Source organism: Talaromyces stipitatus, genomic scaffold (genome assembly GCF_000003125.1).
Source record: "Talaromyces stipitatus ATCC 10500 scf_1105507295515 genomic scaffold, whole genome shotgun sequence".
NCBI classification, from domain to species: domain Eukaryota; kingdom Fungi; phylum Ascomycota; class Eurotiomycetes; order Eurotiales; family Trichocomaceae; genus Talaromyces; species Talaromyces stipitatus.
This window is the reverse complement of record NW_002990118.1, coordinates 2,198,826-2,226,820: the sequence shown is the minus strand read 5'-3', so window position 1 is coordinate 2,226,820 and position 27,995 is coordinate 2,198,826. Positions and strand designations below refer to the sequence as shown.

Here is a 27,995-nt window from a genome sequence, read left to right as displayed (position 1 = left end):
CGAATAAAATGTGGCTGCCTCAGGAATATTCGCTTCTATTGTTTGGGGTTTTGCCTCAGCTTTCAACTTTGTCTTGGATGTCTAGAAGAAAGAATGGCGATTCATATAGAATTGAAAAATCTCTGCTACTTGTCGTTTCATTAATTTTATTCCTGACTTTTCATCACATCGAATCTCACACTGCCTGTTACTTATAACAGCTATCCGAAGCAAGAAGTAAGACGAGAGACGTCTCAGACAGCACAATTCCAAATAGAATCTTTGCCATACCACAAGTTGACCAGTCAGGACTCACCAGTGACAAAGTCACAACTTCTGAACCGCTCATTTCTGATCCAAACAGCCACCACGTCTTTGCCACTTTTGCCGCTTTTCCAGCCAATTTGTACAGTCATCATGCTCAGGGTCTAGTCTAATAGGGTTAGGGTCAACAACACTGTTTGAAGAACGTGGTATGTACCTATAAGTATAGTCGGTCATTGTCATTGCCGACGACAGATTTGCTGTTCTTTTGCTTCATTCTCAGACTGCTTCTGCCAACTGTCACTGGGCTATTTGTCTGGTAGACAGCAATGGCAAGCACTAAATCTATATAGAATACAACGTGAATTCGAATCTAGTTCCTAGCATAAATAATTTTTACCCCAACTTCATATTCCTACATAGTGAATACTTCAAATATTCCGCCCAATCGGCGTTATTATCTTAAGAAATTCCCCCTATCAGAACGCTCATATCTCTCCAAAACCCTATCCGCTATTCCACAAAAGGTAACTCTGTCTCCAATTTCCCCGGACTTAGGGCTGTATCTTTCAGCGCCGACTATCCGGTTGGACAGTCCGGTGCAATGGGATCCTAGAAAAGAGAAATAGCTTCTCCGCATTCTGGAGTTGTTCTTTTTGTGGGTGAGCTACGATGGACGATAGAAAGTAAATCTGGGGAACTGTGTCTCCTATTAGAGTATAGTATGAAGCTCCGCATACCACTTACTGGCTAGTGCGTTAATGAAGCTTGGAATACGTATTCTAACGGCATAATTCTCCGTAATATGGGGCATAGGCCTAGATGTACGTCTTTAGGCCCGCAGAGACAAATGTATAAAGGGATGCATCCATCCTCAGAAAAGAGGAACTTCAGAGAATCGCAAATCAAGCGCAGCGAGCATGCGAGATACGCCATAATATGAAGTTCAATTTTTCTCTCAAGCTGCTCCTTGTAGCTAGCACTGCTTTAGCAGCACCATCAATCGAGGAAAGAACTACAGCTGTATCACGCAACGATATCATTGGACCTAAAAATTCATTCAAACCGTTACCGGAGACATGCAAACGCCACAAGGTGTGCCATGTCAGGTCTCACGGAGATGGCAAAGACGATTCTGATAATATCCTGGATGCGTTGAGAACATGCAATAATGGCGGGCGAGTCATCTTTGATCAGGAGTATACCATTGGGAGGGCACTGGATCTCCAGTTTTTAAAGCATATTGATCTTGGTGAGCCTTTTCCCATCTTGAATAACTCATTTATCCGGGAAATACAATTCTAAGTACAACGCAGACATAACCGGCACAATGAAATTCACCAACGATACAAACTACTGGATCAACAACGCCTTCCAAATCACCTTCCAAAACTCAACCACATTCTTCAAACTCGGCGGCCAAGACGTGAACATCTACGGTGGCGGCACAATCGACGGTAACGGACAAGTCTGGTACGATCTATTCACTCAAAATGCTACGCTCCAAAGGCCGATCTTGATGGGTATCATCGGACTTGAAGGTGGGAGTATTGGCCCGCTGAAGCTACGATATTCGCCGTCTTGGTATCATATTGTGGCTAATTCGTCGGGTGTTGTGTTTGATGGTATTGATATTTCGGGGTATAGTTCGAGTGGGAATGTGGCAAAGAATACGGATGGGTGGTGAGTTATCTATTCCATATTCAGCAAGTTGGATGAAGATACTGGGTATTGACTTGAGCGAAGGGATACCTATCGCTCGGATAACATTGTTATTCAAAACTCCGTTATCAACAATGGTGATGGTTTGTACTTATCTCTCTATTCACTATGCTGCTGATATTGACTAGAAAATGCAGACTGCGTCGCATTCAAACCAAACAGCACCAACATCCTGGTCCAGAACCTTCATTGCAACGGCTCACATGGAATCTCAGTTGGTTCCTTGGGACAATACGCAGGTGAAACAGACATTGTCGAGAATGTTCTTGTCTACAACATCTCCATGTTCAACGCTTCTGTTCGTATCCCTCCTCTCTCTCATTACCATATCCAGTTATTTCTAATCTTCTGATATACAGGATGGAGCCCGCATCAAAGTCTGGCCCGGAATTGTCTCAGAACTAGAAGCCAGTCTCCAAGGAGGCGGTGGATCAGGAAGCGTCAAGAACGTCGTTTACGACACCATGTCTGTGCACAACGTCGACTGGGCAATTGAACTAACTCAATGCTACGGTCAGAGTAATCAGGCTTTGTGTGACGAGTATCCCAGCAATTTGACCATTTCCGATATCTGGTTCAAAAATTTCAGTGGTGTGACAAGTACAAAGGAGAAGAATAAGATTGCGACGCTGGTTTGTTCGAGTCCGAATGCATGTTCCATTCCTCACGTTCCTTTTTCTGAGACTGTTGCTGATGGGATTTCTGGGGAATTAGGTGTGTTCCAATATCTTCGCGGAAGATATCAATGTCGTCAGTCCGAGTGGATATAACCAAGCAGTATGCACAAACGTACGTTTCTCTCCTTTGATTATTTACAATGTCTACATCAATTTCTAACAAACACAGGTCGATGACTCATTACTTCAATTGAACTGCACTAAATAACTTATACACCCCACTTTACAACAGTATCATCAAGCATATCCCAAATTCCAAAACATTTCAATATTCTTTCCCGTATTCTCGTCAACATATGCCGGCTGTTCGGCAAACGTAACATTCCCTTCATGGCATTCTGCGATTTTACCTGTCAATATAGTTGTTTCGGGGAGTGGCTTTGTCGATGTCGGGTTAGGGCTAGGGCTTGTTGTTAATAGTATTTCCACTGCTTTTGTCACTGTTGACATGGGTGTTATGATCATGTTTTTGAATAGGTCGAGGCTTGAGGCGATGTTTGTTTCTGCCGAAGATAGGTTTAGCATTTAGTCATATGCGTATGTATCTTGTGGAGATGGACATATTTACCAATAACAGCAGGCGCTAATGCATTAATTTGAATACCCTCGAGAGCCAACGGCCGTGCAAGAGAACGCACAAATCCGACTACGCCGTGTTTTGTCGTAGCATAGATTGGTGCCATGGGAAACGCATAGAGTCCTGCATTTGACGCCGTGCAAATTATTCCTCCCTTTGTTGGTCCTGCGTTTTTGCGAATGTAATGAAGTGCGAGTTTGACAGCTATTTTATCACAAATGTTAGCCAGCTTTCTTCCCTCCTCTGGAGTATCGAGGAACGGACAATATATAACACCAACCAAATTAACATCCAAAGTCGCCAAACTCGGCTTCACCGGCTCCCGCTCGTCAACCTGCAACAAATTCCCCTTTTCCGTAATCCCAGCATTTGCAACCACATAATCCACTCTCCCTTGTTGTTGAAACACCTCCTTGAATGCCGCGGCTTGACTTTCCCATGACGAAACGTCGCATTGATGGAATGAAATAGTTGTGTTGGGAGAGGCGGATTTGTATTCTTCGCGTAAGGAGGAGAGGATTGTTGTGCCTGTTGAGGTATTGATGTCCAAGATGGCTATATGTGCTGGGGTGAGGGTTGGGTGTTGGGTGAGGAGATAGCGTGTTATACCGAGGCCGATGCCTGAGGCGCCTCCTAATGGGGTTTTGTAAAAATTGATTCCTGGATGGAGAGGTGCATGCTTACCTGTCACAATAAAGACTTTTCTCGGCGATTGAGAGGCCATCTTTGTTCTTTCCGTAATCGATGTGCGTGCAACAGCTGCACTTTCAATTAATTGCGAATATAATATTTCCCAAGTATAAAGGTCTCCTAAGCAGCTGACACGAATGCTATTTATTCTTTCTATGGAACGAAAACTTCTCGTCGCATTCAAGCAGTTGTCTCCGTAAGGTGTAGAGGCACTGTGGGGATCATCTCAACCACTTCACATCTGGGATCCAATATTAAGATAACTACATATCCGGTTGATCGGATACGTACATCTCATACTCACTGTATCCAGACTGTAAAGTTGATTCCCCCGCAGTTCTTCTCCACGGGGTTATCCCGATGAGCGGAGAACATCGGGGAGACGCAGTCACATGCATCAAGTATCCACCGTCTTATTTAGTATATCTTGGGAATAGATTACAAATATCAGAAACTGAATTCAACGTGGCAACTTTTTAAATTCCTATTCACTAACGCCGTCAAAGTCAACTAGACAGTGGTATTATCCATGCACCAACTCCTCCGTGCCACAACCCAGAACAAATACACAGTATTAAGTCACAGCAAGAAAATGTCATCAATCGTTATCATCCTGCAACAACACCTTCAGCTTCTCCAGCTTATCCTCGCATTTCACCTCCATCTGCATGATGACATCCACGCTATGCTTCTTCGTAATCAGTAATTGGGCCACTTGCCAGAAATTGTAAGCCGTCTTCATGAATCCCATCGCGGCCCATTCGTCTGCCGGTATTCGCGATTTCAGGTCAAGCCACAACGTACGCCACCGACTTAGTGCAGCTCGAATGCTGATGAGAACTGGGTCGTCTGATGTGATCGATCGACACGTAAATGTCAAACTCCCTTTATGATTCTCTGAATTGGCAGTCGACTGCTCCTTTCGTTTCTTCAGCTGTCGCATGCGCATGATGGGTGCCAAGACAGTCATGTGAGAATTAATGTACGAGTAAAGCACTACAAGTATGATTAGTTTATATTCAATGACTGTTGAGAAGAGGACCAACATACTATGTATCATAAGAAACATGTCAGTAACAGTCAAGGTTGTGCCGATAGAGGGAGAATGCGCGCAATGATTTGTGTGGTGTTGATCATGATGGCAAGCCGACGCTCCCTGCTCATCTTGGAATAAATGTTGAAAAGCGTCATAAACCGTCGTTTCTCTCGTAAAACGGAATTTCAGTTGAGCAAAAGGATGCTCGCAATTGAAAACTGATTCTTCACATGGTAGATCACATTCCAACTCTGGAGGTGTCAAACGACAAGGGAAATTTGAATAGAAAGAAAACGCGCAGTCGAGTAGAGAAATAACATTGATAGTCCTATGATAGTCAATAGAAATTTCAAAAGATCTGTGGTTTGCACACCCACCTGATGCGACACTCCTTTTGAATCCATAATGTCTCGTGGATTCGATCTTCGGGAAGATGCTTGCAGCGGGTGAGCTCCATTCTGCGGGCAGCCTAATAAGACATTAGCTTTGATTTATTTATTTATTTCACAAACAAATGGGCACTCACTGCAACGACCTCGTTGAAACGAGCCTCCATCGCCCTATTCCGCGATACTTTGGAGCCCGCCCAGTACTGCGTGACGACCATCAGATACCCCGCCTGGAGATTCTGGAAATGCACCCAATCTTTGCGCTCTGCATCCGTGGCTGGACGTCCAATGAACGTGCAGCTAACTTCGTGCTCATAAGAAAAGACGTCGGTTGAGAACACATATAACTCGGCAAAGTCCAGCATCCGCCTAGCCACATATGCCTCACGCTCTTCGTTTGAATACATGGCGCCCATGAAGACCACGGCAGCGAGTAAGGGCATTGTAACCTGTTCCATGTTGAATGACGGCGGATGAAGGAGCTGGCAATTGTTATGCCAGTACAAAAAGTACAGTGACACGAACTTTTGGATACGGCGTGTTGTAAGCAAGAAATGAAGGTTCGATGATATTTCTTGCTGGGACTTGGCGTCCATATTCACTGTCCATGTCTTTGCCAGTATGGCTTGGACGAGGGCACTGGAGAATGCACTCTCCGGTTCGTAGAATGAAGAATCGCTAGCCATACCCAATTGCGGCTCCTGGTTTGGAAATTGTAAGAGTGCGTGTGCAGCGAACGTCCCAGAATAGGGATCCACCATCGATTTCTGAGATTCAGCAAACGGGCCAGTCATGAATGACATGAAGCTTTCTTCAAATGTCGACAGGTCATCAAACTCCGAAAAGAATCCCGTATTGATATTAGGAGGGGTTGTATCTAGTGCATAAGTATTTGCGGGGCTTGTAGCTTCTTCCAGTTCCTTTTGGGTATGATACTGCATACCACGGGCGCGATCACTACGTGGTGGAAGCCGGAACCTCTCGGTGAAGCTGTCTGTGCCGCCATTCAAAAGGAAATTGATTGAGCCTCGATCTGAGGACTCAAGTTCTTCGTTTTTGAGAAGCGAGCTTTCCGTGGCTGTACCAGTCAGTAATCATTCATTCTCGCACTTTCATATGCATAGCCATACATGGAGGCAACTCAATGTTGGGATTCTTCGGTCTGCCAGTATTATTGCACTTGAGGTTTCGCTTGACACATGAACTGCAGGGACTTTGTCCGTCACAGCGAAGCTTCATAGAAGTGCACTGTAGATAGTTAGGCTTGCTCATTAGTCTTCTTTCTAGGGTAAGAACATACCGATTCACAAGCATGTCGACGTCTTCCTCGTTGACCAGTCTCCGGAATTGGATTTTCTCCTCGTTGCACACAATCTGGATAATGATCTCGCAGATTGTCGCTGAAGTCATCAGCCGAGAAGTGATATTACCATAGAACGGACTTACCATCGAGCAAATGCTTCGCTACAGAATATGCATGAATAAGGCTTCACACCGGAGTCTGCAATTGGTCAGGCTCTAGTCTGATGCGCCCAGCATGGGTGAGAAGAAAAAGAAAGGCTTACGGCGCAGATGATGTCGCTTCAAATGATCAATTCGAGTGAAACCTCGCTGACAGATATTGCATCGGAAATTTTTGTCTGCGGTCTGTTTCGTCATGACTGCGGATGTTGATGAGGGGGTAACATTTGGAGGAGGCCCCAGCGAGGCGCAAGCAGTAGCTAGAGGCGCGGAAAATCGACAAGAAGAGACGTCAATATTGGAATAAAGATTAATTGACACACTGCTGAGTAACAACAGCTGCAAGACTATGCCCTAGACAGATCTTAGTGCTGCAAATCTGTGAGAGGCGAAGAAGAAGCAAAAGGAAGACAAGGAAGGTCCTGCCACAATGGATCTTCGCTGCAATACGTTTCACTCTAACCGTGTCCAGCCTAGTGGGTTACAGGGTCTGTATTATCAGCGAAACCATGGTATTGTACCACGTAAAGTTTGGTAAATTTCGACTTTTACAAATAATATTGCAGTTAAGGCCTCCTATTAACTATTATCGTACCTACTATGTAATTATATCTTATGCAACAAGTCCATGCTAAGGAGCAATCATGCACAGTCATCTATTTATGTACAAAGCCGTATGCGGTAACTGTATCAAATACAGTCTCAAGTAGCATTCCGCAAACACAACAACTGGACTCACTCGGAAGTAGTTATCCACACCACGGTTTCAATACATTGAAGATGGTACTGAATTGCAAGACGTAAATTTCCCCATGGGTCAATCTCACTTAAGAAGTGCGGGGGAAGTCACTAGTGGGGCCAAATGCTCGATATTGACCAATCACTGTCAGCTATTACACATCAATACCGTATTTGGTATTGGTTATGGCTGATACATACTTGGTGCACCGTATGTGTGGCTCAAAGGAAGGAGCGACAGTGTCCAAGCGCTCAGCTCTTGAAAGTCATCCTAAACGTCCCGTTGTCGCTTTATATCACTATTCATCTCTGGCAGATGGCACTACGAACATCCGAATATCCACTAGTTAAATAGTCCCCGCAATCTGAGCGCACTCCACTTTGCAATGCTGGGGAAGCTCAGGGGAGAAAAGTCGATGATGAGCCGGGGGTTTTCCGACGAACGATTTGTATGCTTTCATATATGGGACTGAACGACAAATATAGAGCCGGACAACTCTCCATCAACCGAGGGATCAAGAAAGCGAGATGACATTCACGGGGAGGAAGTACCATTCAAAGCTAATCTTGAGTCGCACAAGCAATTAAGATGCAACCCGGCTCAACCCCTCACGCTTATGTCACATCTTATAGGCTTGCTAGACATGCAGGCCCTGTTCGAAAGATGAGAAAGCGAGTTGTCACTGGCTGAAGCGGCGGGATTATGTTCTAAATGGAGTTTGGTGTGCCGTTTAAACGACAAGGGTGTTGATCAAGACTGCTAAAAGAAGGCTGTGAACTGCCGTAAAATCTCCCCGAACGAAGCATACTGATCACACCACCTGATTCGGCAGGATTCTAGCTTGCGTCTCGTTTTTCGATTGTGAGATAAAAGAATCAGATATTCCTCGGTCATCTGTCTTTCGTGCTCTACTCAAAAACGCATCTCCGCTCCTCCACATACTTCGAGAGCTTTGTCGGATTTGGTTCAATATTCGAGCGGAATCATGGCTGCCGAATCTCTCTCAAAAGGCGTTCAAAATGACCCGTGTATTATCGAGAACAGAGCAGTGGATGATGCACGACCCATCAAGGTGAGGGTGATGGGAGCTGGTATTTCCGGAATTATAACCTGCATTCGTTTGATGCAGAGAATCACGAACCTTGACCTGAGCGTATGGGAGAAGAATGATGATATTGGTGGTACTTGGTACGAGAATCGGTATCCGGGCTGTGCATGTGGTAAGTGTGTACTCTCATCTCATGACACACTTATACTGATCCAATGATTTTTTGCAATAGATATCCCCTCGCACACCTACCAAGCTACTTTTGAGCCGAACCTTGAATGGTCACACTTCTACGCCACCTCAAAGGAGATTCACCAGTACTGGAAAAAAGTCGCCCAAAAATATGGTGCAATGAAACATATTCATGTCAACCACAAAGTCCTGGCAGCCCACTGGAACGATAAGGCGGCCAAATGGGATTTGAAAGTTCAAGTGGCGGATGGCTCAGTACAGGAGGAATCGTGCGATGTTTTCATCTCTTGTGCGGGGTCATTGAATAATTGGAAGTGGCCTGCTATTCCAGGGTTGCATGACTTCGAAGGCAAGCTATTGCACACAGCTGCATGGGATGAAAGCTATGATTACAAGGTAAGTATACCACCCGCTCCACGATGAACTGCTATAATCTGACCCTCTATCAAGAATAAAAGAATTGCTGTGATTGGAAACGGGTCAAGTGGTATCCAGGTAGTGCCGGCCATGCTTCCAGATGTCACTCACATTGACCATTACGCTCGTGGCCGGACGTGGCTATCCCCGACCTTTGCTCGGCATAAGCTCGACGAAATAGGAGGAAAAAACTTGGACAACAGTCAGTCTACCCTTAGTCTGGTGACGTGAATGGTTGCTGACTGTAAACAGTTGCGTTTAGCCCCGAGACAATTGCAGGATTCAAAGCCAACCGCGCAGCATACCATAAATTCAGAAAAGGTCTATTGCTCAAACCACGATACAATTGCACCTTCACTGACAGAGTATAGATATCGAGCATGACCTCCAGAATGGTTTCTGGGTTACCATCAAAGATACACCGGAACAACTTGCTGGCTCAGAGTTCTTCAAAGAGAATATGAAACGTCGTCTAACCAAGAAGCCCGAATTGTTGGATCAAATTGTTCCAGATTTTCCACCTGGTTGCCGTCGCCTAACACCTGGTCCTGGTTATCTGGAAGCCTTGACGGATGAAAAGGTGGAGGTAATCAAAACCGAGATCAGCAGCGTCGATGCAACGGGTATCCGTACAGCAGATGGTGTACACAGAGAAGTCGACGTTATTGTATGCGCGACCGGGTTTGACACTTCTTACCTGCCCCGTTTCCCCATGACAGGACGCAACGGTCTCTCCCTCGCGGAAAAATGGAAAGAAATTCCAGAGACATACATTTCTCTTGCCACAAACGAGTTCCCCAATTACTTCATCTGTCTAGGACCCAACGCCGCTCTGGGACACGGAAGTTTGACCCTTTTGATCGAAAAAGAAATTGACTACATCACTCAATGCGTCGCCAAGATCCAGCGTGATAACATTCGCTCAATGGCACCTCGCAAGGAAGCCGTGGAACGGTTCACGAAACACTGCGAGCAACATTTTAGTAAAACCGTGTTTAGCACAAAGTGTCGCAGTTGGTATAAAGGTGGCAAAGAGGATGGGAGAGTCATTGCAGTTTGGCCTGGTAAGTCATCCTTTTCAACTGCCATGGAAGCATCTGGTGCTGACATGAACGTAAATAGGATCCTCCCTCCATGCCCTCAAAACATTCAGTAACCCGCGCTGGGAAGATTTTGAGTATGAATACATCAACGATAATCCCAACGGGTGGATTGGAGATGGCTGGACCACCGCTGAGAAATTACGGGATTTTAATGTTGATTACTTGGACGATAATCAAATTGACTTTCCGACTCCATTTGAGGTCGAGATTGAGATTGCGGTTGAGGCTGCAATTAAGCGAAACGAAGAAGAGGTACAGCGTGGAAAAGAAGTTGGGACTGAAGCAGCAGAATTCAAGGAGGAAGATGGACAGGCAATGAAGAATAGTGTTGTTGGGGATGGGTCGAAGAACTCGAGTGCAGTGCATATTGAGACGGTTGCTACTGAAGTGCCTGTTTAGATGTTGATGTTTCATTCGACGTGTTTGATGTGTAAGGCTTGGAAGTCAGTATATGTGCCTAGAAGCCACTGCTCTTTACAAATTCAGGATGTGTAAGGTAGATCTCTAGGGATAAGGTCATAGAATCAGTTCTCATTAGTTTGTTACCCTAACTGAGCGCTATCATTAAAACAAGTGGCCTCCCTTCCATAGTAAGGCCGTCAACACCATGACCAAGCCGTATCATGCATGAAAAAGGGCAAAAAGAAAATTCGGGGATAGCTTTTGACAGTCTCATACACCTTGCATGGAGCAAACTACCCTTGAGATGCAATTTTCTCTTACACCTCGACTAGGGATTCCTTGGCCAGTTTGCTGGTGCTGCGCAAGTACAAATGCACGTCTTCCGTACGCATGGCCCAGGCACAGACGACTTTCATTTCCTGTTTGGGATCGACGAGCTCAATCTGTAATAAAATTAGCTTAAGGTCACGCAAATTATCGAAATCAGGAAGAAGAGGAAGCGTACATCAAAGTTCGCAAAGAAGCTTGCTGCAGTCTTGTATAATTCAATAAGTGCAAGATGTTGACCCAAACATACGCGTGTTCCAGTACCAAACGAGAGCACAGTATTAAACATTTTCCGACGTCTAGCAGCAAAATGATCTTCCGATTCTCCAGGGCATCGCAACCAACGTTCAGGTTTGAAGGAATCGGGCTCGGGACCAAAGACTTTCTCATTACGATTGATCACCCATGCATCCATACCAACAACTGTTCCGGGAGCAATGACTCTACCATCGGGGAGGCTCAGGCCCTCTGCGGGGACTTCACGTTCCAAGGCGAGAGCGAAACCAGGATGGATTCGAATGGCTTCACGGACTATGGCTTCGAGGTAAGGTAGGTCTTTGGCGATTGCGTAGCTGATCGGACCGTTGCGACCATACAATGAGGCGGACTTGAGCTCTTTATGGATCTTGGATAACACGCCATCAGTCTTGAGGACGTAGTACACCATAGCAGTCAGAGTGTATGCAGTTGGATGGCTGCCAGCAACGGTGTTGGTCAAGAGATAGCTGATCATCTGGTAGTCGTCGATGAGATCAGGATACTTTTGCTGGGCTTCGAGGTATTTGTCAAGGAAGTCTTGATCTTGTCCAGAGGCAGGCTTCTTTGCGTCCGATGCGTTGCGCATCTGAAGACGCTTGGTGTAATGCTCAATACTGAGCTTGACGGCCCATTCCAATTGCGGTGCATTAAACGCTCGTGCAATTCGGTTTGTCTTCAGGTAGTAGTGAAGCCAAGGCATTTGACAAGTCTGATTGATTGTTGTTAGTAAATTCGACGCGTTGTTGTTCTAGGACTAGAAATTTACCCTAGCAAAATACTCAAAATCCCGGTCTGAATCTTGGAGGAGCTTCTCTGAGTCTTTGAGAGAGCCATCGAGGAATCCAAGAGAAGAGCCGAAAGTGGTGTAACCCATGGCATCCCATGAGACTAAATAGAAAATCTCATTAGTGACTGCTCTAAGACAGCATATATGACCTACTCACAGCGTGTGAAGACATCGGCAATATCACAAGGCAAAGCTGCGTTTGAAAATTTCTCCTTCAAAACGTTAATCAACAAGCTGATCGAATCGTCCAGGAACTTTTCAGTTTTAAGGATGCTTGTGTTTGATGCAAGGTATTGACCAATTGGCCTAATCATTGTCGCATGCCATTGGTCATCTGAAGTAGAGAACAGATTTGGTTGAGGAGTACCATCTGGACGAACTGATTCTTGCACAGCGTACATGCGACTCTGTAGACTCAATTAGTTGATACTACTTTAGTCTCATGACTGAAAGGTGTAAGCTCACCTTCTTCCATGGATTCTTGGTGTTGTAGACGACCCTCAGCAACGAAGGATCGGAAAGACTCAGAGTGTTTGGCCCAATCCTAACAACAGAACCATACTTGCGATGGAGATCAGCATGCACCAAATGAGCTTGACCGCTAGCAGTCTTGATGTAGCGCCAGAGATCCGTGAAGTTGGTGACGAAGGGTCCAGGGAACGACTTGACTCTCGAGGAAAAGTAGCTCTGAGCAAGCATTAAGAACAAAGTAAGGACTGTCAAGAGCGCCAGACAGGGGATGATTTCGAGGGACCCTGGCCAGGGAGACTGGACACGATCAACAATGGTGCTGTTCTTGAAAAAGTGGTAGACGCGTGGAGGGACTACGCCCAACCCATTGGTTGGTACAGCAACCATTTTTGATTGAGATTGGTTCTCGAAGACGGAGATAGACACGAATTGCTGATCTAGATTACAAGGGGAGGTATGAAGACTTGAACACGAAGAAGAGGACTTCAGAGATAAGTGAAGAAGGCAAAATAAAAAACAGAAACAAAATATTTATGAGGAAAAGTGCGCGTTAGGCGGTTGATGTGATTGCTACTTCCTTTTTTGGACAGGGCGCAGGGTTATAGAGCCTTAGGTGTCAAGACTATACTATAAGAGTGCCCTGAATGTTGGGCCCTTCTGTTAGAGCACTGTGAGGTGGTATCGCCCGGTGCCTAGATGCTTACTGTGTCAAAGAGTAATTTTGTCTGGTCTCATTTAGGCCAGTGTGTGAGGCAAACGAAACAGGCTAGAAAGTAAGATTGCCAGTACCTGCCCTGTAACACATCAACTATTAGCTAGCCTGCTGTCTAGATACAGCACATTAATCAGTACCCCTGAGATTGAGGGACCTCCCTATTTATATACTGATGAGCATCCAGTGCCTAGACTATATACTATACTAAGGGCCTCTTCAAAACTGCACTGACTATGCATATAATGTGCTCTACCAACAGGGTGTATTCTAGTAGTTAGTCTGAGTAGTTCGCCTGGAGCTTATTTTGGTACTGACATACGTGTGCATGTTTCTTTGTCTGAAATCATTAACAACTTCTGCGGTGTGCCTGGAGAAAACTCCGACACCTACAAAGGCTTCATTATGTTCTTTGACTCAGCTATTCGCTCACAGAGGGACTGCTGATGCCATATTCGTCTCGATCAGTAATCCCCCAAAGATTTCTCCGGAGTATCCTTTCGAAAGTCAAAAACAGAATACCCACCGACTCCAACAAAGTCAGTCATTGTTGTTTTAATTGCTCGGCCCCCGTTTAGACAAGTCTTTGGTCTTCTAAGAATTGTTATTTCTAATTATTATTTATTCTCTTTTGCATCTGGGGCATTCTGTACTTCAATTGGACGATCATGTCGGTTTTCGACGCTTTTCTTACCCGTTTGAGAAGTCACATGTCGCTCGCTTGCCCTAAAAATACATTTAAAGAGTCATGCATCTTCGAATCTGCCCTACGCAGGCACATTATCATTAAAATAAGAAAATAAAATCAGATGACCACGACTAACGGAGTTACTCGGTCAACACCCTGATTATGGACTATTCCAACATTCTATTTGTATATACGATAATAAGCGAAATGTAAATCACGAGTGGCTTGCGTGCCGAAAACCTGTAAGTAGTATTCAATCAAACCTTATCACCAACACGAATACCCAAGTCATGATCTGATGGGCCTATTAAAAGTCCTGTCATGTTTAGTTCATGTGGTTGATGCTAGTATTCTACGAGCCTCGACTTCAAGTAGCGCTCATATGCGAGGTATTAGGTACATTCGCTAGTTCGTAAATCGAACAAGGCCCTTGTTAAAACGCGAGCTAGCCTCGTAGATCCACGCATGCAAAGATGATTTAGCGGGTATAGATTCGCCACAACTTGGCTCTTAGTGTGGTATTGTTCTTCTCACACCCAGCACCGGTTTCGCCTCGCAAATTGTATACATGTTGCACTGCGGTTACTGCTTCTCATCTTTGCCCACGTTTTTATGGATAGACATGATAGGTGGTTTCCTTCTACTTCCAAGTAAGGACGTGGCCAAGATAAGAAAGGATCTAATAACGTGATTCACCATTCTTCGCCTTTTGGGGATGTGTTAAGCGAGACTAGGGTTTCGTCAACTGCTGGCCATGCAGGATCTCGCACATGACTGACCTTAGATGTCCCGATGACCAATGATGTACTCGTATCATATCGATAATATAGATGCTATACATGAACATTGAACAGTGATACGTAAGTCTTTTTCTCAAGTGCAGTACTCATCGAGTACTATCACCGCAGAATCCATATAGTTAGCTACCCGGTGAGCAAAGAGGAAAGGCATCTAAGACGTCATAACCAGAATTTGAGGAACAAGATTTCATTTGATGTTACAGAAGGTAATTTCCGGCCTGATTTCTTCAGATAAATTTTGATTTGAGCCGAGCACTCGTGACGCGGTTAAACGTATCGAATGATTGGACTGAACTGTGATTTGGTCGGACACTATATCAAGAATAGGTAAGCTGTGAAAATATCCTCCACTCGTATTTATCTTTGCCATAGGTACCTAACAGAATGAAAAGCCTTGTTCACTTTGCTAGGACAGCCATATGCCTTGGCCCTGGTTCTGGGTTTCTCCGACTAATTCTGGGAAATCTAGGAGAAGCGAGACTCACCGCCCAAGTTGGAAAGCTTGATGAATGATGGTGGCGATGTATGTATAAACACATAGTTAGATGTCTGAGAAGCGCTGTCCAAAGGTGAGCACTCTGGCTCCGTTTATGTCTCATTGTTCATGGAACCGTCATGACAGCCACCCCGTATCGTTATATTAACCCGCGAACCTCGACACATTAACCTTGCTAATGTTCATTCACCTTTCATGATTGGGTGGCGTCTGAGGCATAGCCTGCTATCCGATGTGATGCTGCGACCGTGGTTAGCCTCGTGTAGTCTATCCCGTGTGAGCCATCTGGGGTTTATTTCGGACCGTCAAAAATAGCATCCTGTCATCTTGGACAAACACATCTGAGAATAAAGTAAACTTCCCATTTGTACGGAGGTGGGTAATTCGTCTACGGGTGGTGTTGGTCTTATGAATTCGGAGCTTAGCAACCTCCCCGTCCTATAGGTAAACTGCCACTTTTCCTTCGCGATTGTATTTGCCTGGTTAATTATACATGGGTACCAAAATATTTTGTCTCATCCCTCATTTGCCCTAGCACACCAGTGGCTCCAATATAAGCTGCTCGATCTTGAAAGTCAACCAGCTACCCATCTGGTGCCAAATATCTGGACACCTAGTAGTCGGATAATCAGGATCCAGGATGTCGAGTCAATCAGAAGCCAGCAGACCATCTATTTGGTATATAGCCCCCATGCTAGCTGACAAATAATGTAGTACAACCTGGAAATCAGCTCGCTAAGAATGTCTATATCAACCACGCTCTGAAACATAGATGGACGAAGAACTCACTACGCCTAATCTTGCTGGTGGATTGTGCTTTCACCATCTCGTAGACCACCGTACGAAATACGAATTCTTCTCTAGTCAATAGTCAACAACCAATGTAGCAATAATTTTACTAAATACAACATCGCTCGACGCTGGAAAAGGTTGAACAGGCTTTCACTTTGTAAACAATGTCGCAAAATGCTTTGCTTCAAGCTCCCCATGACGGGGATGAAACACAAGTGCGATTTCTGTTGCAAAACGGCGGTGATGTTCACGTAAATAACGAGGATCGTCAGACACCCCTTCTCCTTGCGGCAAAACGAGGACACTCGGATTTAGTACGATTGTTACTAAAGCACGGCGCCGATATCGACTCAGCAGACAAAGATGGATGTACAGCATTGCTGTTGGCAGCCAAGTCTTAACAGAGAAGAGTGGCACGTGTTTTGATCAAGGAAACGGGCTGATATTGAAGCATTTGACAATAATGGATGGAAAGCACTTCACCACGCAGCAAAAGCTGGAGATGTGTTGATAGTCCAGTTGCTTTTGGAAGGAGATGTCAACATTGATGCAATAGATGATGGTGGGAACACAGTTTTTGTTCTTGCGGAGATGGCAGGCCATCAGAAAGTGATGGATCTACTTGAACAAAGTGACGAAGACGAAAATGAAGAGAGTACTGACCAAGGTAGTACAGAAGATAAGGTAGTGTGATCAGTGGATGAAAGCAACGACAGGACAAGAAGACTGTTCCTGAGAAGCAAATCAGAAATGAGTCACAATTCAACAAAGGAAACGATCGCAGGCAGCCCAGGCCGACGACGATCTCGACTCAATTACAGTGTGGAAACCCGAAGCTGGACTCTGATGAAGACCCCCCGAAGAGGTCATACAAAGCAGAGTCCACAAAGTGCTATTTTCTCCAGACGGCCAGCTGCTAGCAACTGAATCACAAGACAAGGAGATAAGTCTTTGGAACGTACAAACTGGGAATTTGGTAAAGACGTTCAAGGGCTACGGCTTGGTCTTTTCCGCAAATGGACAGCTGGCGGCCTTTGCAGAAGACGACAAAGTGGTGGAAATCTGGAATACCATGACGGGGGCTCTGGTGAAAGCATTCAAGGGCCACCAAGACTATGTCAGCAAAGTGATTTTCTCCCCTGACGGGCAATTTCTAGCCTCTGCATCACGCGACGGTACGGTCAGGCTCTGGAAGGCAGATACATTGTGGAGGTCTTCCTTGGCCAAGCACTGGTCTTCTCCCCAGACGGACAGATGGTAGCCTTTATACAAGATTCTCCGTCTGTCGGGCTCTGGAGTGCTGACACTAGGGATCTAGTGGCTACATCTGTCGGCCATGTCAGCCGAGGGAGGTTCCTCTCGGACGGACAAGTGATAGTTTGGGGGAAGAGGTTCTCATTGAGAATGTGCAGTTTGGAATGGACGGACCGGAGAGTTAGCAGCGCAACGATGGCCATCCAATATTTTCCTCGGATGGACAGTTGGTTGCCCGCCAAATATCTATCAATCGTGAAAAAGCTCTCCACGTTTGGAACATAAAGACAGGAGACTTGGCAAGGAGATTTCGTGGCTCTGGACCCGATCCAGAAAACCTTTTCTCCAGATGGGGAGATACTGGCCGCTGGTTATTATATCTGAGAATGTAAAAACCAAAGAAACCTCGCGGATCCTCGACGGCATTCCGCTTGGAACGATAACATCCTCCCCGGATGGACAAGTAATAGCCGGGCAGCATCAAAATATCCATTGAAGGAGTTGAAACAAGCTCTAGAAATGTTGTAGAGACCTTGTCAGGCCATTCAAAGAACGTCAGGTCCATTTCATTTCCCCTAAATGGAAAGATTCTCGCATCAGGATATGAAGACAAGACAATCAGGCAGGCTACACAGACGCAGACGTAGCTTTTAGAAATTCAGCTCTAATACAAGGTCGAGACTAACCTGTGAAAAGCCCATGGGAATGTCGAAACGTCCTACCCAATCCAACAGAGCAACTATACCTACAGCTTCTTGGATCAAAATCCGGATAGCTGGGCAATTGGGGATAACCCTTGGAACGTGAGCAAGGAAAGATTCAACGATGTGGGCAATTCAATTCCTTTGTGCACACTCTACAACACCATGGCCATGGGAGAGTGTAAAGAATTCAGAGGAAGATCTGGTTGCCAAGGATTAGGAGCAGTAGTAAATATATCAGTTGTACACTTCCCATTGGGGAATGATAGATTCTCGATAGAGCGTTCTCAACGTTCTTACCCTCTCTGTCTGCTTGTCTAAGTTATCTCTTGAGGGAAAATTATCTAAGGAAGTGAGGTCTTCTATCCCGTACGGATAAATATCGGCCCGAAGGTCATGTGATCTTTACAAAGAGAGGGCTTGATACTACAGAGTACCTATACTCAAATCTCCCCAAAAGCATCAACCAATCACCTCGGCTATACGCCGCCGAAGATGGCGATTTGAAGCTTGAACTTGACACCGAATTGCATCCTTATTCCGTCAACCAAATCGATCACTTTAGCTGCGAGACACATAACTACGCGGATAATAATCGAGGACACGACTTCATTGGCTGTAAAGCATAGTTTGAACGTTCTTCCCTCAAGTAAAGAATCCATTGTTACCTATATTCGTCGATCCATTCTACGTGCTATCAATAACTCCAAGAAAAAGCCACACACCAAAACATAAACTGCCGTACAGAACACCGTACGAATTCTTGGAGACAATCTCACCACGTATTCGCGGAGTTAACACATTAAATGCAACACTTCCTAACCGGAAACAACCGGCGAAAAGGCGAACTCAGCCCCGGAAAATATATGATATATTCAATCTATTTTTCCAACACTCGGTACCGTTACGATCATGTGATTTGAATCTCGTTGGTTGATGTAGCAATCCAAAGACTAAGAGAACCTGGGGGATATTTCATGGGATAACCGGGTCCAAGGGATCAAAGAACCGAGGAGAAAGTCGCCCCGGAAAAATCCAGACCCTTGCCCTTAATGCTGTCTGGAGACTATCCGTCGTGCCCGATAATAATACGTACTGTTCTTTAACTATGCTGTGACTTTGGTAGTCTGTATCCTGATCCACGTAAGAAAGAGCCACATACTGGCGCCGGCATTTTGCCGAGCTGATCACCGGTGATCCTCGGCCAAAGTGGGGAGAGAGCCGTTGATAATGATTTATCACGGACGCATTGTCAAACAAAGATTGTGATACGATAACTTTTAGATGTATGTGCATGCATAGACGAGAGTATTCGTTTACCCGGCGATACGAAGTGTGATGTGTGACATTGCGTGCCAGATTAGGGCGTCCGAGTCTAACGGCCAATCTAACTTCAGGTTCGATTGACAGGTAGAAATGTGTGCTCAGACGCTCAAAGAAAGTTTAGGGTATACGTACATCATTCTAACCACGCCAAACGGCGAAAACGCTCAGACGGTAACGTACTGCGGGAAGAAAAAGAAAAAAAGAGACACTCTGGTTGGCCGTCAAAACTTTGTTCTTCTTCCGGCAGGTATTCGCGATAGTCCATGGATTAGAAAGCTCGAGAGTACCACAAACTTTGTGTTTGGCTGTGCCGTGCGAGATGAAGTGACATTCATTCATGTAGAATGCGAATGGATATAGAGTATCGACCCCACATGAAGGATCATTATGCTCGAGTGCTACGGAGTACCTACAGGGTATGAAAATGAACAGCAAGGTAGATCATTTGTGTGTGTACGGAGTGATGGCTAGGCGACGACTTTGCAGGGGGTTTGCCTCGGCATGATCATGCCCGTCAATCAGATGCAATCTGTAGGTAACGGAGGGAGTGACTTTGGGGGCTCTTTGCTTCGACAATACCGAGTATAATCGTCATCATCATCATCATCATCATCTGACTGAAATCAACTCGTCTATTTCGGTGAGTTATTTCAGGATCAGAGTTGAAGAGCCTTGCATCTTGAGTGACGGGCATCGACGATCATTGACTTGGTTGCATCTGAGTAAGCATTGGCATAGCATGGTGGTGGAGGTGTGAGATAAGTCATTGGGACAAAGTCTAAATAAAGATAGCTACGAAGCAGAATAGTCCGAGTCACCCGCTGCAACGGATGACACGAGTACATCGCACAGAACGGTTCATCCGAGGATCTCTACGGAGTACGTAGGTATGATATCCAATGTAAAAACATGCCTGTAGCGGCAATGTGATAAGTCTGTCCTCCTAACCCTAATCACGGGGGCAATTGGATCATTTATTTATCCACGCCAATCGAAAAAGGAAAAGGGAGAGAAAAAGGAAGAGAAAATAGAAAAAGGAAAAAAAGGCCAATGAGACTATTGTTTCAAATGGAAGCTGATCTGTAAGCGGGTTTCATGCCAAAAGCGGGAAGATCTCCAGATTAAAAAACGTCGCTAACTAAAAATTAAAATAAGCGAGACGGAGCACAGTCCTCTTTCCGGATTAGTTTTGCCACGTGAGGACGATCTTTGGATCTCCGATTGGGTTATTTATTACATGTATTCGTACCGTAATACGATCAGCTGTATCTCGCGACCTCACGAGAATGATTGAGATTGTATCGGACATGGTCTGTGCAATGTTACATCCGACATGCCACAATGATCAGCAAAAGCGGATCTGCCCGCGTGGTAAATAGTACAGATTCTGTATTGGTATTGTAATTCAATTGCTGGTCGCCAGCTGTTACGAGTCTTGACTATTCTATTTCCTCGCCCAATACCACACCACGGTCGAGAACCTCGTACGTGGGTTGCATACATCTGCAGTTGACTCGGGAAATAACCCCATGAACTGCAATACACGGAGATTTTCGGTACCTGGCTCATACTCGCTAGTCTACTAGCGCAAAAGCAATCAATTCGTTGTACTCGGTCCAGGTAGTAGTAAATGAATACTCATCGACCACGCAATGTGACATTTCTAGATCAAATCTACTCCGTACGAGCATCTGTAACGTAAATAGTCGTTGATGATCATCATAACGTGTCAGCCATTTCAGGTTAGACGCCGATCTTGGATCCCAGTCCCGATAATACGGAGCGTATGTTAAAACGAGGTTTACGTCAACACAGAATCGATGTTTAGTCGGTTTTTACGTATGCTTTGGTTGACTTGTCACAAGTGAGATATGAGATGCCGATAGAAGACACGGATAGGAGACACAGATAGAAGATATATATATATATGCCAGTACTCTCCCACACATAAATATGATTCAACACGTATTTGCGCTGTAAATGTAATACAGTATGATCGACAACTGACCCGTTCGTCGGCGGTGTAAGCGTGAGAATTACCGTAAATGGGAAAGAATGGCCAGCTGAGCTTCTCGGGATGTTCCCGACAATTTCCCCCCTTTACGGAGTAGGTAGAGTACGGAGTAGACGGGACTAAGTGATTAGTAAAATTACATATTAGAAGTGGCCTGCGGAGTAGAATCAGAAAACGAAGCCTTGCCCTCCCAAACGAGTCAATCACGTACTCGACTCGAGGATGATTGGAGAATTATCAAAATTACGTATAATACGCAAAATACCAGCCTATGGAAAAGAAAAAGGATGTACAGAGCGTATCGTAGCGAAGAAACTCCGGTGATTTACATTCAGATCATTCGACAGACGTTCCGGATTCAGATCATTTGAAAGACGTTCCGGGCTTGCTTGGCATCAGCCTCGCGCCGTGTGCTGTGACATGTAGTTGGACTTGGTTGGCATCTTCATTGCGTTGTTGCTTCTGATGACCATGCATCGGCAGCTTTCTGGCCACGTTAGTACCGAGGGCCAACACGTCACGATATGTGTTCCATATTCGGGATGCTCGACAATCGAGAGTTAAGCTTTCGTACCTAGCAGGTTGTGTTGCACGAATTTAGCAAAGAATCACAGCATCCAAACCTGCAGAATACGCGTTTACTCTACGCTGTTATCAGCTTGCCATGTATTTTGCATTTGGATGATATGCGCAAATAGTAGAGCATTATCACATCTTGTCATTGCCAACCAATAAATATGAGACGACAAGCCTGACATGACCAGTAGGACTGCTTGTTCGTGTGTTGACTCGTCGACAAGACGCATGCATACCCGCATATACGAATTTGTGGGGCGGCAAAGCTGCGCCGAGCATGTGGAGGAGATTACTGCTCACACGCAGTCAGTGCAACGGGCATGAAATTCGGGGAATTTTCTTTTTTTGTTCTTTTCCCTACTCTCTTCTTCTGTTTTTCGTCAACTGATTGAGTCGTTGCCGATCTTTTTATGATCGTCCGTGTTCATGCATTCGACACGTCTCGTTGCTGTTTTCGTGCTGCATCAGATCGAGATAGAAACTTGTATGGAAATAATCACGCGGATAAGTTAAACTCGTTTCTGCTCTTGTAATACGCCCCGTAGCCAAGAGACCCTCTCAGATCAGTGGGTGAGGTCTCGAGCCAACCCGGAACAACCCTGTCTGAGACAATCCATGAAAGGTGGATTTTATGATCATCCCTTGGATCACCACCCACTCCCCCTTCAAAGTACCACGTCTGTATTATTCGTCGTGTCTCATGCAGTGGTCTATCTATCATATGTAAATCTTCAGCCAATGCGCATTATCAAAGCCAACTCAGCACTCAGCTCACACGATCTGCTACTCCATAATCCGTACGTAGATCCTCGCGGGAATAGTTGCCAGAATTACCACTTTGAGCAATTAACCAGCTGACTTCCCGGGCACGTCAAACACGAACCCGCCAAGGGGTTATTGACCCATGAATGATCTGTGACGACTACGTGGTTAGCAATACTATGTAAAACCTATAATAACATCTTGATCAATTAATCACAAACATCCGTGATCCTCATGATCAAGGATCCGAGTACCAAGCACGGAGTCAGTCAACAGAGGATCGACCTTTAGCTTAGGAATGGATTATGTGAGTCTCGAGCAAATCCCGTTAGCCTGTACTAACATTTTACCGTATGATAATACTACGTAGTATATATTACAAGTAAATAAAACCGGCTTCTTTACAGCCGCGGCGAGATCGGCGCTAAATTGTATCATTGACTCTCTGGCCTGGGACCAGGCTAGACACTGAATCCTTCGCTTACGGGTATTACCGTATGGAAATGGATTTCTGATAGGGGCGTTTGTTTTCCATGTCTGTGACAGTATTCTGGGAGAGGATTGGATCGGTCTTGACTCGCTACGAATCCCTAAGACAGCTCTATAAATACTGCATATTCTTGAGACGCATGCTGTCCCAAACTACTTTCGGTAATGGAAATCCGGGACTATTGACCGTTGAGTAGCTCGCGTGTACGTACAGCCCCTGTAAAAAAAAGAACCAAAAAAACGCCACGAGATTTATCTCGGGTCCATCGCAATCTAAGTGTGGGACGAAAGCACGTTCCAACCCATACCGAACCATATTTATTGTATCGCACTGTTCGCGTGGTGTATTTCCCTCGAACTACGTAACTACGTACTAGCCGTAATAGACTAAGCTATGAAACTCAGGAGTTCTCTCTAATGCATGTTCGGATCACAGACTATCATGATCTGCCTTGTCGTCGGTTGACACGTTCTTTGTATCCAGTATCCTATGGCCCTGTATCATCGTCAAACTCTTTGTATTGCAGGCACTCGAGGCAACATATGACAAAAGCAGAACAGATCCACGGCTCTTTACTGGGATCCGTACCAACGGACTGGGATAAATTACATACAATTAATAAATTAATAGGTAGCAGGAAACTCAGTTAGATTCGCACGGCCAATCATAATACATACGAGTAATACTAAGCTAAAATTATTGTTGGGTTGGGCGCCTCCGGCCCCAAGTTTTCGCATGCTAACTTTAGTACGGCTCTGTTCGAGTCGTAGAGTTAAATTTGGTGGATATTTTACATTTTACGGGGTTTTTCCAACTCTATGAACAAAAAAAAGCCTAACTAGTCATGCTGGGTGCGGATCCGGCGTATGCTCTCTGTATACTCTACCATACATTAAAACGCCGGGTTCCCGCTCTGTTCTTCGAATTCTACCCATACCTTCCCTTTGTATATCTCAATACGTCTCTTACTGGTTTGACTACAACATCTATCAATCGGACCTACTTCTCTCGTCACTCAGTAGATACCAGGAAAAGACATGATGAAGGTCTCCAACCTAGTCTCCACAGAATGGAGCGAACAATCCGGCACCTCGTCTCAACCTCATCTCAGTCCTGCACCGAGCCTGTCAGGTTCAGTTCGCAAATATGACGAATACTGCGAGAAACCAAGTCCCATCACAACTGCTGCGAACACATCCTACTTCTCTGTAGTGAACAGTAACAAAACGACAACGCCGCAGTTACCACTGTCACCTCCAGCAGATGATCAGCGCAAATGCTCTCTTCCTTCGATATCGAGTCTGTTGGAAGGAATGGATAGTATGCCTGCAAACAGTATGCACCTCAATTCTGACGGCTTGACTTGATGACTGACATGTCTTTAGAACGTGCTCGCCATGACTCTGGCGATTACAGCCGCAACTTCTTCCCTCCAACACCTCCAATGCGCCCCTGCTCCGGTTTTACAGAAGGTAACTCGCCTGCATCTCTTCCCTCGGGACGATCACATTCCGCATCAGTCAGCAGCACAGTCTCGCATCAACCTCCACAGCGCACATCTTTACCATCTATCTCTGCGTCACTCCAGAACACACCAGTCCACCCACCAGAACGCCTATCCATCTCGTCACTCGCCTCTCCCGACTCTGCTCGCCTTCCACACGCCATTCCCAGTCCTTCATCTACCACAACCTCGATAACAACGGCCACACAACCAACACCATACTATACCACTTTGGAAGAAAAGCCATATCCCCGAGCACACAGCGCATCCGCTCCAGTGACTCCATCATCACTTGTTCCTCCCCCACCACCGCCACCAGCCATGCTCTCACCCGTGAATCACCAAGGCTGGCAACATCATCACTACTTTCCACTTTCGACCACTACACCATTTCCCCCAAACCACGAGCGGTACATTTGCCGTACATGTCACAAGGCATTTTCTCGCCCATCCAGTCTCCGAATCCACTCCCACAGCCACACTGGCGAAAAACCATTCCGATGCACACATGCAGGTTGCGGAAAAGCGTTTAGCGTACGCAGCAATATGAAGCGTCATGAGCGTGGGTGTCATAGTGGACGACCTATGACGGCGACTGTCGTATGATCAAAGATAGAAAAAAAAAAAGGAAAAAAAAAGAAAAGAAAGGGCCCTTATCTCGGGTCCATGGTGGTTTTACGTCTTCATGTGTTTTATTAGATTTCGTCCCTTTTTTCCTTTTATTGGGATTGTGTTTTACTAGGTGTTTTTGAGGTGGTCTTTTTTTGTGTATAAAAGTGTGCGGATTTATACCCCATGGATTTTGGCTTGCTTGCATGGTGTTATTGGAGAATAGCACATTATTTTTGATATTGAATTCCTCATAACAATGAGATCGATTTACTTCATTATTGAACTTGAATATCTACCTGCGTAATCAGATTTAGATGTGTAGTACGAAGCTCAAGGGTGACGCTGGCGTGGTAGTCTGGATGATTCATCCATCGGACTTCGGCGAACTAACAATGGCGTTATCCTGGCACAATCAACTTCCCCTTAATCTGTGACCAGGTAAAGTATCCACATGGATGAGATTCCGGTCTATCCAGATAGGTTTCAGCAAGCCACTGGGATAGACTAGTTTGTGGGCCAGGAGTTGAAACAAACCATTCGTCCTTATCTGGTTATCATGCGGCGGATTCTACGCAAGTTTCGTGTATATAAGTACGTAACTACAGCAAGTAGATAGTCAGATCGTCGTGGGCTCGAGTGTCTCGGCGAACCGATTCAGGTATCAGTTTGATCACTTGGGGTGTGATGAGATGGAACTAGTAGGATAGTTGATACTTGTTGGCATTTCCATAGGTTGGATACTGTAGTTAGATGTAGCCCTAGCCCTACCAGAGGATCTTTGCTGCCGTATACAGACCTAATCAGACTATCAGAAAATCAAAAGGAGTAGGAAAGCGAGATCTGTGATCTACAAGAGAAGATTTTGACCCTTCTATGGCGAACTGCAACCCCCATTAATTATGCTGAACAGATGGACAACGTTACTCCGTACGTATTACCAGGACCAGCCAGAGACACGGAACAGCAGGCTTCCTGACCACAGAGAATTAAGGATCTACGCACACGACGACACACAATACACTAATTCAGAATCAAAGTGTATGAGGCTTCCGACTAGAGATCCTGGAAAATCCTAATTGCCTTAACTTGCCTTCAGAATGGGAGTAGATTTAGATTCCGGAGCACCCATACTGCATCAGGTATGGATACTGACGGATTCAGCCGCCTTTCTCTTACTATGTAGTAGAAAGATGATGAGCAAGTTAGTAAGTAAACCTTGCAATTTCACTAGCGGTATACTATTAGCACGACGGTGAAAGACGATAGTAACGCATAAGCTACTCGAATGGGATTAGATCTGTTGGTAAATTGACGCCGTCGCCACATGGGAAATGGATGCGCTAAGATTACTCCGTACGGAGTAGTGTCGCCTGTGCTTACTCTAGATATGAGTTTTGTAGATAAAGTTGCGGAATTTACGCAAACACCTGGTGTACGTAAATGTGCTTACTGTCTTACTGTCAATGCATTCGGGAATCGGATATGGATGAGGAAAATGATGCTTTGACTCTTCATGTACGAGTCTGCTGTTGCATGATCTTGGCCACGCGTTTCTCTGATGACCCTAAACCCCCAAAATAGGCTACTTAAAAGCACGGACTGATCCTTCGATGCTGTGTAATAGAATCATCAGCTATTGATTTTACTTCGGGGTCTATACGAGATCAGTTAGTCCGGTTACTCAGCCATGTGGTTGCGAGGGATGTGCAGACTTGGCGCGGTGATCGCGATCTTCTAGAACCTAGACTAGACTACTTGACGAATGATACGTATGTTAAATTGAGGGGTGTACGGACCTCGTACTCCGTACTCCGATCATTATACACTCTGAAAATTCCGGGTTATCCGCTTGTGGTAATTCAGCTGACAGCTGGGTGGCACAGATCAATGGGTCGGTGGCGCTTCAATTCGTTGGAAAAATGATTTATTAAGGTTTTTGGCAGTACTCATGTATTCAGCGTTACTTACGGACTATTTACGTAGAGTACGAAGTAAGTATTGGGTGATGATTGATCCACTGATCCTTCTGGAAAAGAGGGGCTAAATGATTTACCTGACCCAGCCATACATTTCTCTGGATCTACTCCGTAAAGCCTTTTTGGTGATAATCCGCGCATAATTGTTTGATTGGTCTGTTAGGGCTTACGCGCTCACGTGGGTTTCGTCTTGTTATCCGCCAACACGAGATTTCTCCGAGAAAGAGTTCACTGGATAGAGCATCTACGCAGGTGACAGAACTTATTTAGCGAGACAGTGGTCTGAGGATATTCCAAATCATGTTCATTTCACAATTAGCGCGTAGCTGCATGATAAGCCACTTTCAAGTGGTGGTCTGACTCATGGTCAATCAACAACTGACTAATAGTTGAAGTACCTAAGAAATCCAACATATTCAGCTACAACTTACTATGTAGTACCGGAATTGTTTAAAGTATGTATGGTCAATTATTACTTCTAGGCAGTGGATGGTCCTGACTGATGCTCTCCACGCAATCACCTAAAGTGTAAAGTGTAAACTTACGTACGTACCAATACGTGGTCTCGAGGTTATTTCAAACTCTACGTACGTACTCCATACGAGATTACTAGTCAAAAGCCTCAAACCCCAACCAGGTCCCTGGAAACGTCAACCGCTGAATGGCCCAGTATGTAGTTACATCTTGGCTGATACAGACCATCACTGTGCGGAGAATACGGTATTTCGTACTCGTTATCACAAAGTCAAAAAA

At 45.2% G+C, this 27,995-nt stretch overlaps 7 protein-coding genes across 7 annotated transcripts, besides 2 other annotated features; 4 read left to right on the top strand and 3 right to left on the bottom strand.

Annotated features, from left to right (window-relative positions):
• Positions 1-1,182: 1,182 nt before the first annotated feature.
• Positions 1,183-2,850, top strand: TSTA_048630 (extracellular exo-polygalacturonase, putative; the record flags this gene model as incomplete). Its single annotated transcript, XM_002485331.1, has 7 exons — positions 1,183-1,495; positions 1,560-1,926; positions 1,990-2,048; positions 2,103-2,263; positions 2,325-2,615; positions 2,680-2,754; positions 2,812-2,850. 7 exons carry the CDS (start codon positions 1,183-1,185, stop codon positions 2,848-2,850), a joined length of 1,305 nt encoding a protein of 434 aa, XP_002485376.1.
• TSTA_048620 (short chain dehydrogenase/reductase, putative) lies at positions 2,807-3,943 on the bottom strand (the record flags this gene model as incomplete). Its single annotated transcript, XM_002485330.1, has 4 exons — positions 2,807-3,145; positions 3,211-3,423; positions 3,484-3,852; positions 3,904-3,943. 4 exons carry the CDS (start codon positions 3,941-3,943, stop codon positions 2,880-2,882), a joined length of 888 nt encoding a protein of 295 aa, XP_002485375.1. The 3' UTR covers positions 2,807-2,879.
• A 440-nt stretch (positions 3,944-4,383) lies between these two features.
• TSTA_048610 (C2H2 finger domain protein (Zms1), putative) lies at positions 4,384-7,130 on the bottom strand. The gene is made up of 8 exons (XM_002485329.1): positions 6,900-7,130; positions 6,781-6,835; positions 6,635-6,734; positions 6,465-6,582; positions 5,472-6,412; positions 5,323-5,414; positions 4,960-5,273; positions 4,384-4,905 (listed from the first exon to the last, which is right to left on the bottom strand). The coding sequence occupies exons 1-8, from the start codon at positions 6,991-6,993 to the stop codon at positions 4,508-4,510; spliced, it is 2,112 nt and encodes a 703-aa protein (XP_002485374.1). The 5' UTR covers positions 6,994-7,130; the 3' UTR covers positions 4,384-4,507.
• A 1,389-nt stretch (positions 7,131-8,519) lies between these two features.
• TSTA_048600 (flavin-binding monooxygenase, putative) lies at positions 8,520-10,775 on the top strand (the record flags this gene model as incomplete). Its single annotated transcript, XM_002485328.1, has 6 exons — positions 8,520-8,754; positions 8,815-9,170; positions 9,225-9,393; positions 9,444-9,512; positions 9,563-10,255; positions 10,314-10,775. 6 exons carry the CDS (start codon positions 8,520-8,522, stop codon positions 10,691-10,693), a joined length of 1,902 nt encoding a protein of 633 aa, XP_002485373.1. The 3' UTR covers positions 10,694-10,775.
• A 238-nt stretch (positions 10,776-11,013) lies between these two features.
• Positions 11,014-12,926, bottom strand: TSTA_048590 (benzoate 4-monooxygenase cytochrome P450, putative; the record flags this gene model as incomplete). The annotated part of the gene is made up of 5 exons (XM_002485327.1): positions 11,014-11,139; positions 11,202-11,990; positions 12,048-12,169; positions 12,226-12,475; positions 12,534-12,926. The coding sequence occupies 5 exons, from the start codon at positions 12,924-12,926 to the stop codon at positions 11,014-11,016; spliced, it is 1,680 nt and encodes a 559-aa protein (XP_002485372.1).
• A 2,504-nt stretch (positions 12,927-15,430) lies between these two features.
• Positions 15,431-19,169, top strand: TSTA_048580 (transcription initiation factor tfiid, putative; the record flags this gene model as incomplete). The annotated part of the gene is made up of 16 exons (XM_002485326.1): positions 15,431-15,486; positions 15,589-15,610; positions 15,680-15,913; positions 16,008-16,074; positions 16,217-16,396; positions 16,518-16,711; positions 16,812-16,849; positions 16,880-17,284; positions 17,346-17,461; positions 17,569-17,744; positions 17,810-17,840; positions 17,978-18,163; positions 18,340-18,610; positions 18,700-18,910; positions 18,980-19,074; positions 19,109-19,169. The coding sequence occupies 16 exons, from the start codon at positions 15,431-15,433 to the stop codon at positions 19,167-19,169; spliced, it is 2,343 nt and encodes a 780-aa protein (XP_002485371.1).
• Positions 19,170-19,895: 726 nt separating this feature from the next.
• Positions 19,896-19,922: a microsatellite.
• Positions 19,923-23,975: 4,053 nt separating this feature from the next.
• Positions 23,976-25,459, top strand: TSTA_048570 (C2H2 finger domain protein, putative). The gene is made up of 2 exons (XM_002485325.1): positions 23,976-24,485; positions 24,536-25,459. Exons 1-2 carry the CDS (start codon positions 24,188-24,190, stop codon positions 25,258-25,260), a joined length of 1,023 nt encoding a protein of 340 aa, XP_002485370.1. The 5' UTR covers positions 23,976-24,187; the 3' UTR covers positions 25,261-25,459.
• Positions 25,271-25,301: a microsatellite.
• Positions 25,460-27,995: the final 2,536 nt, after the last annotated feature.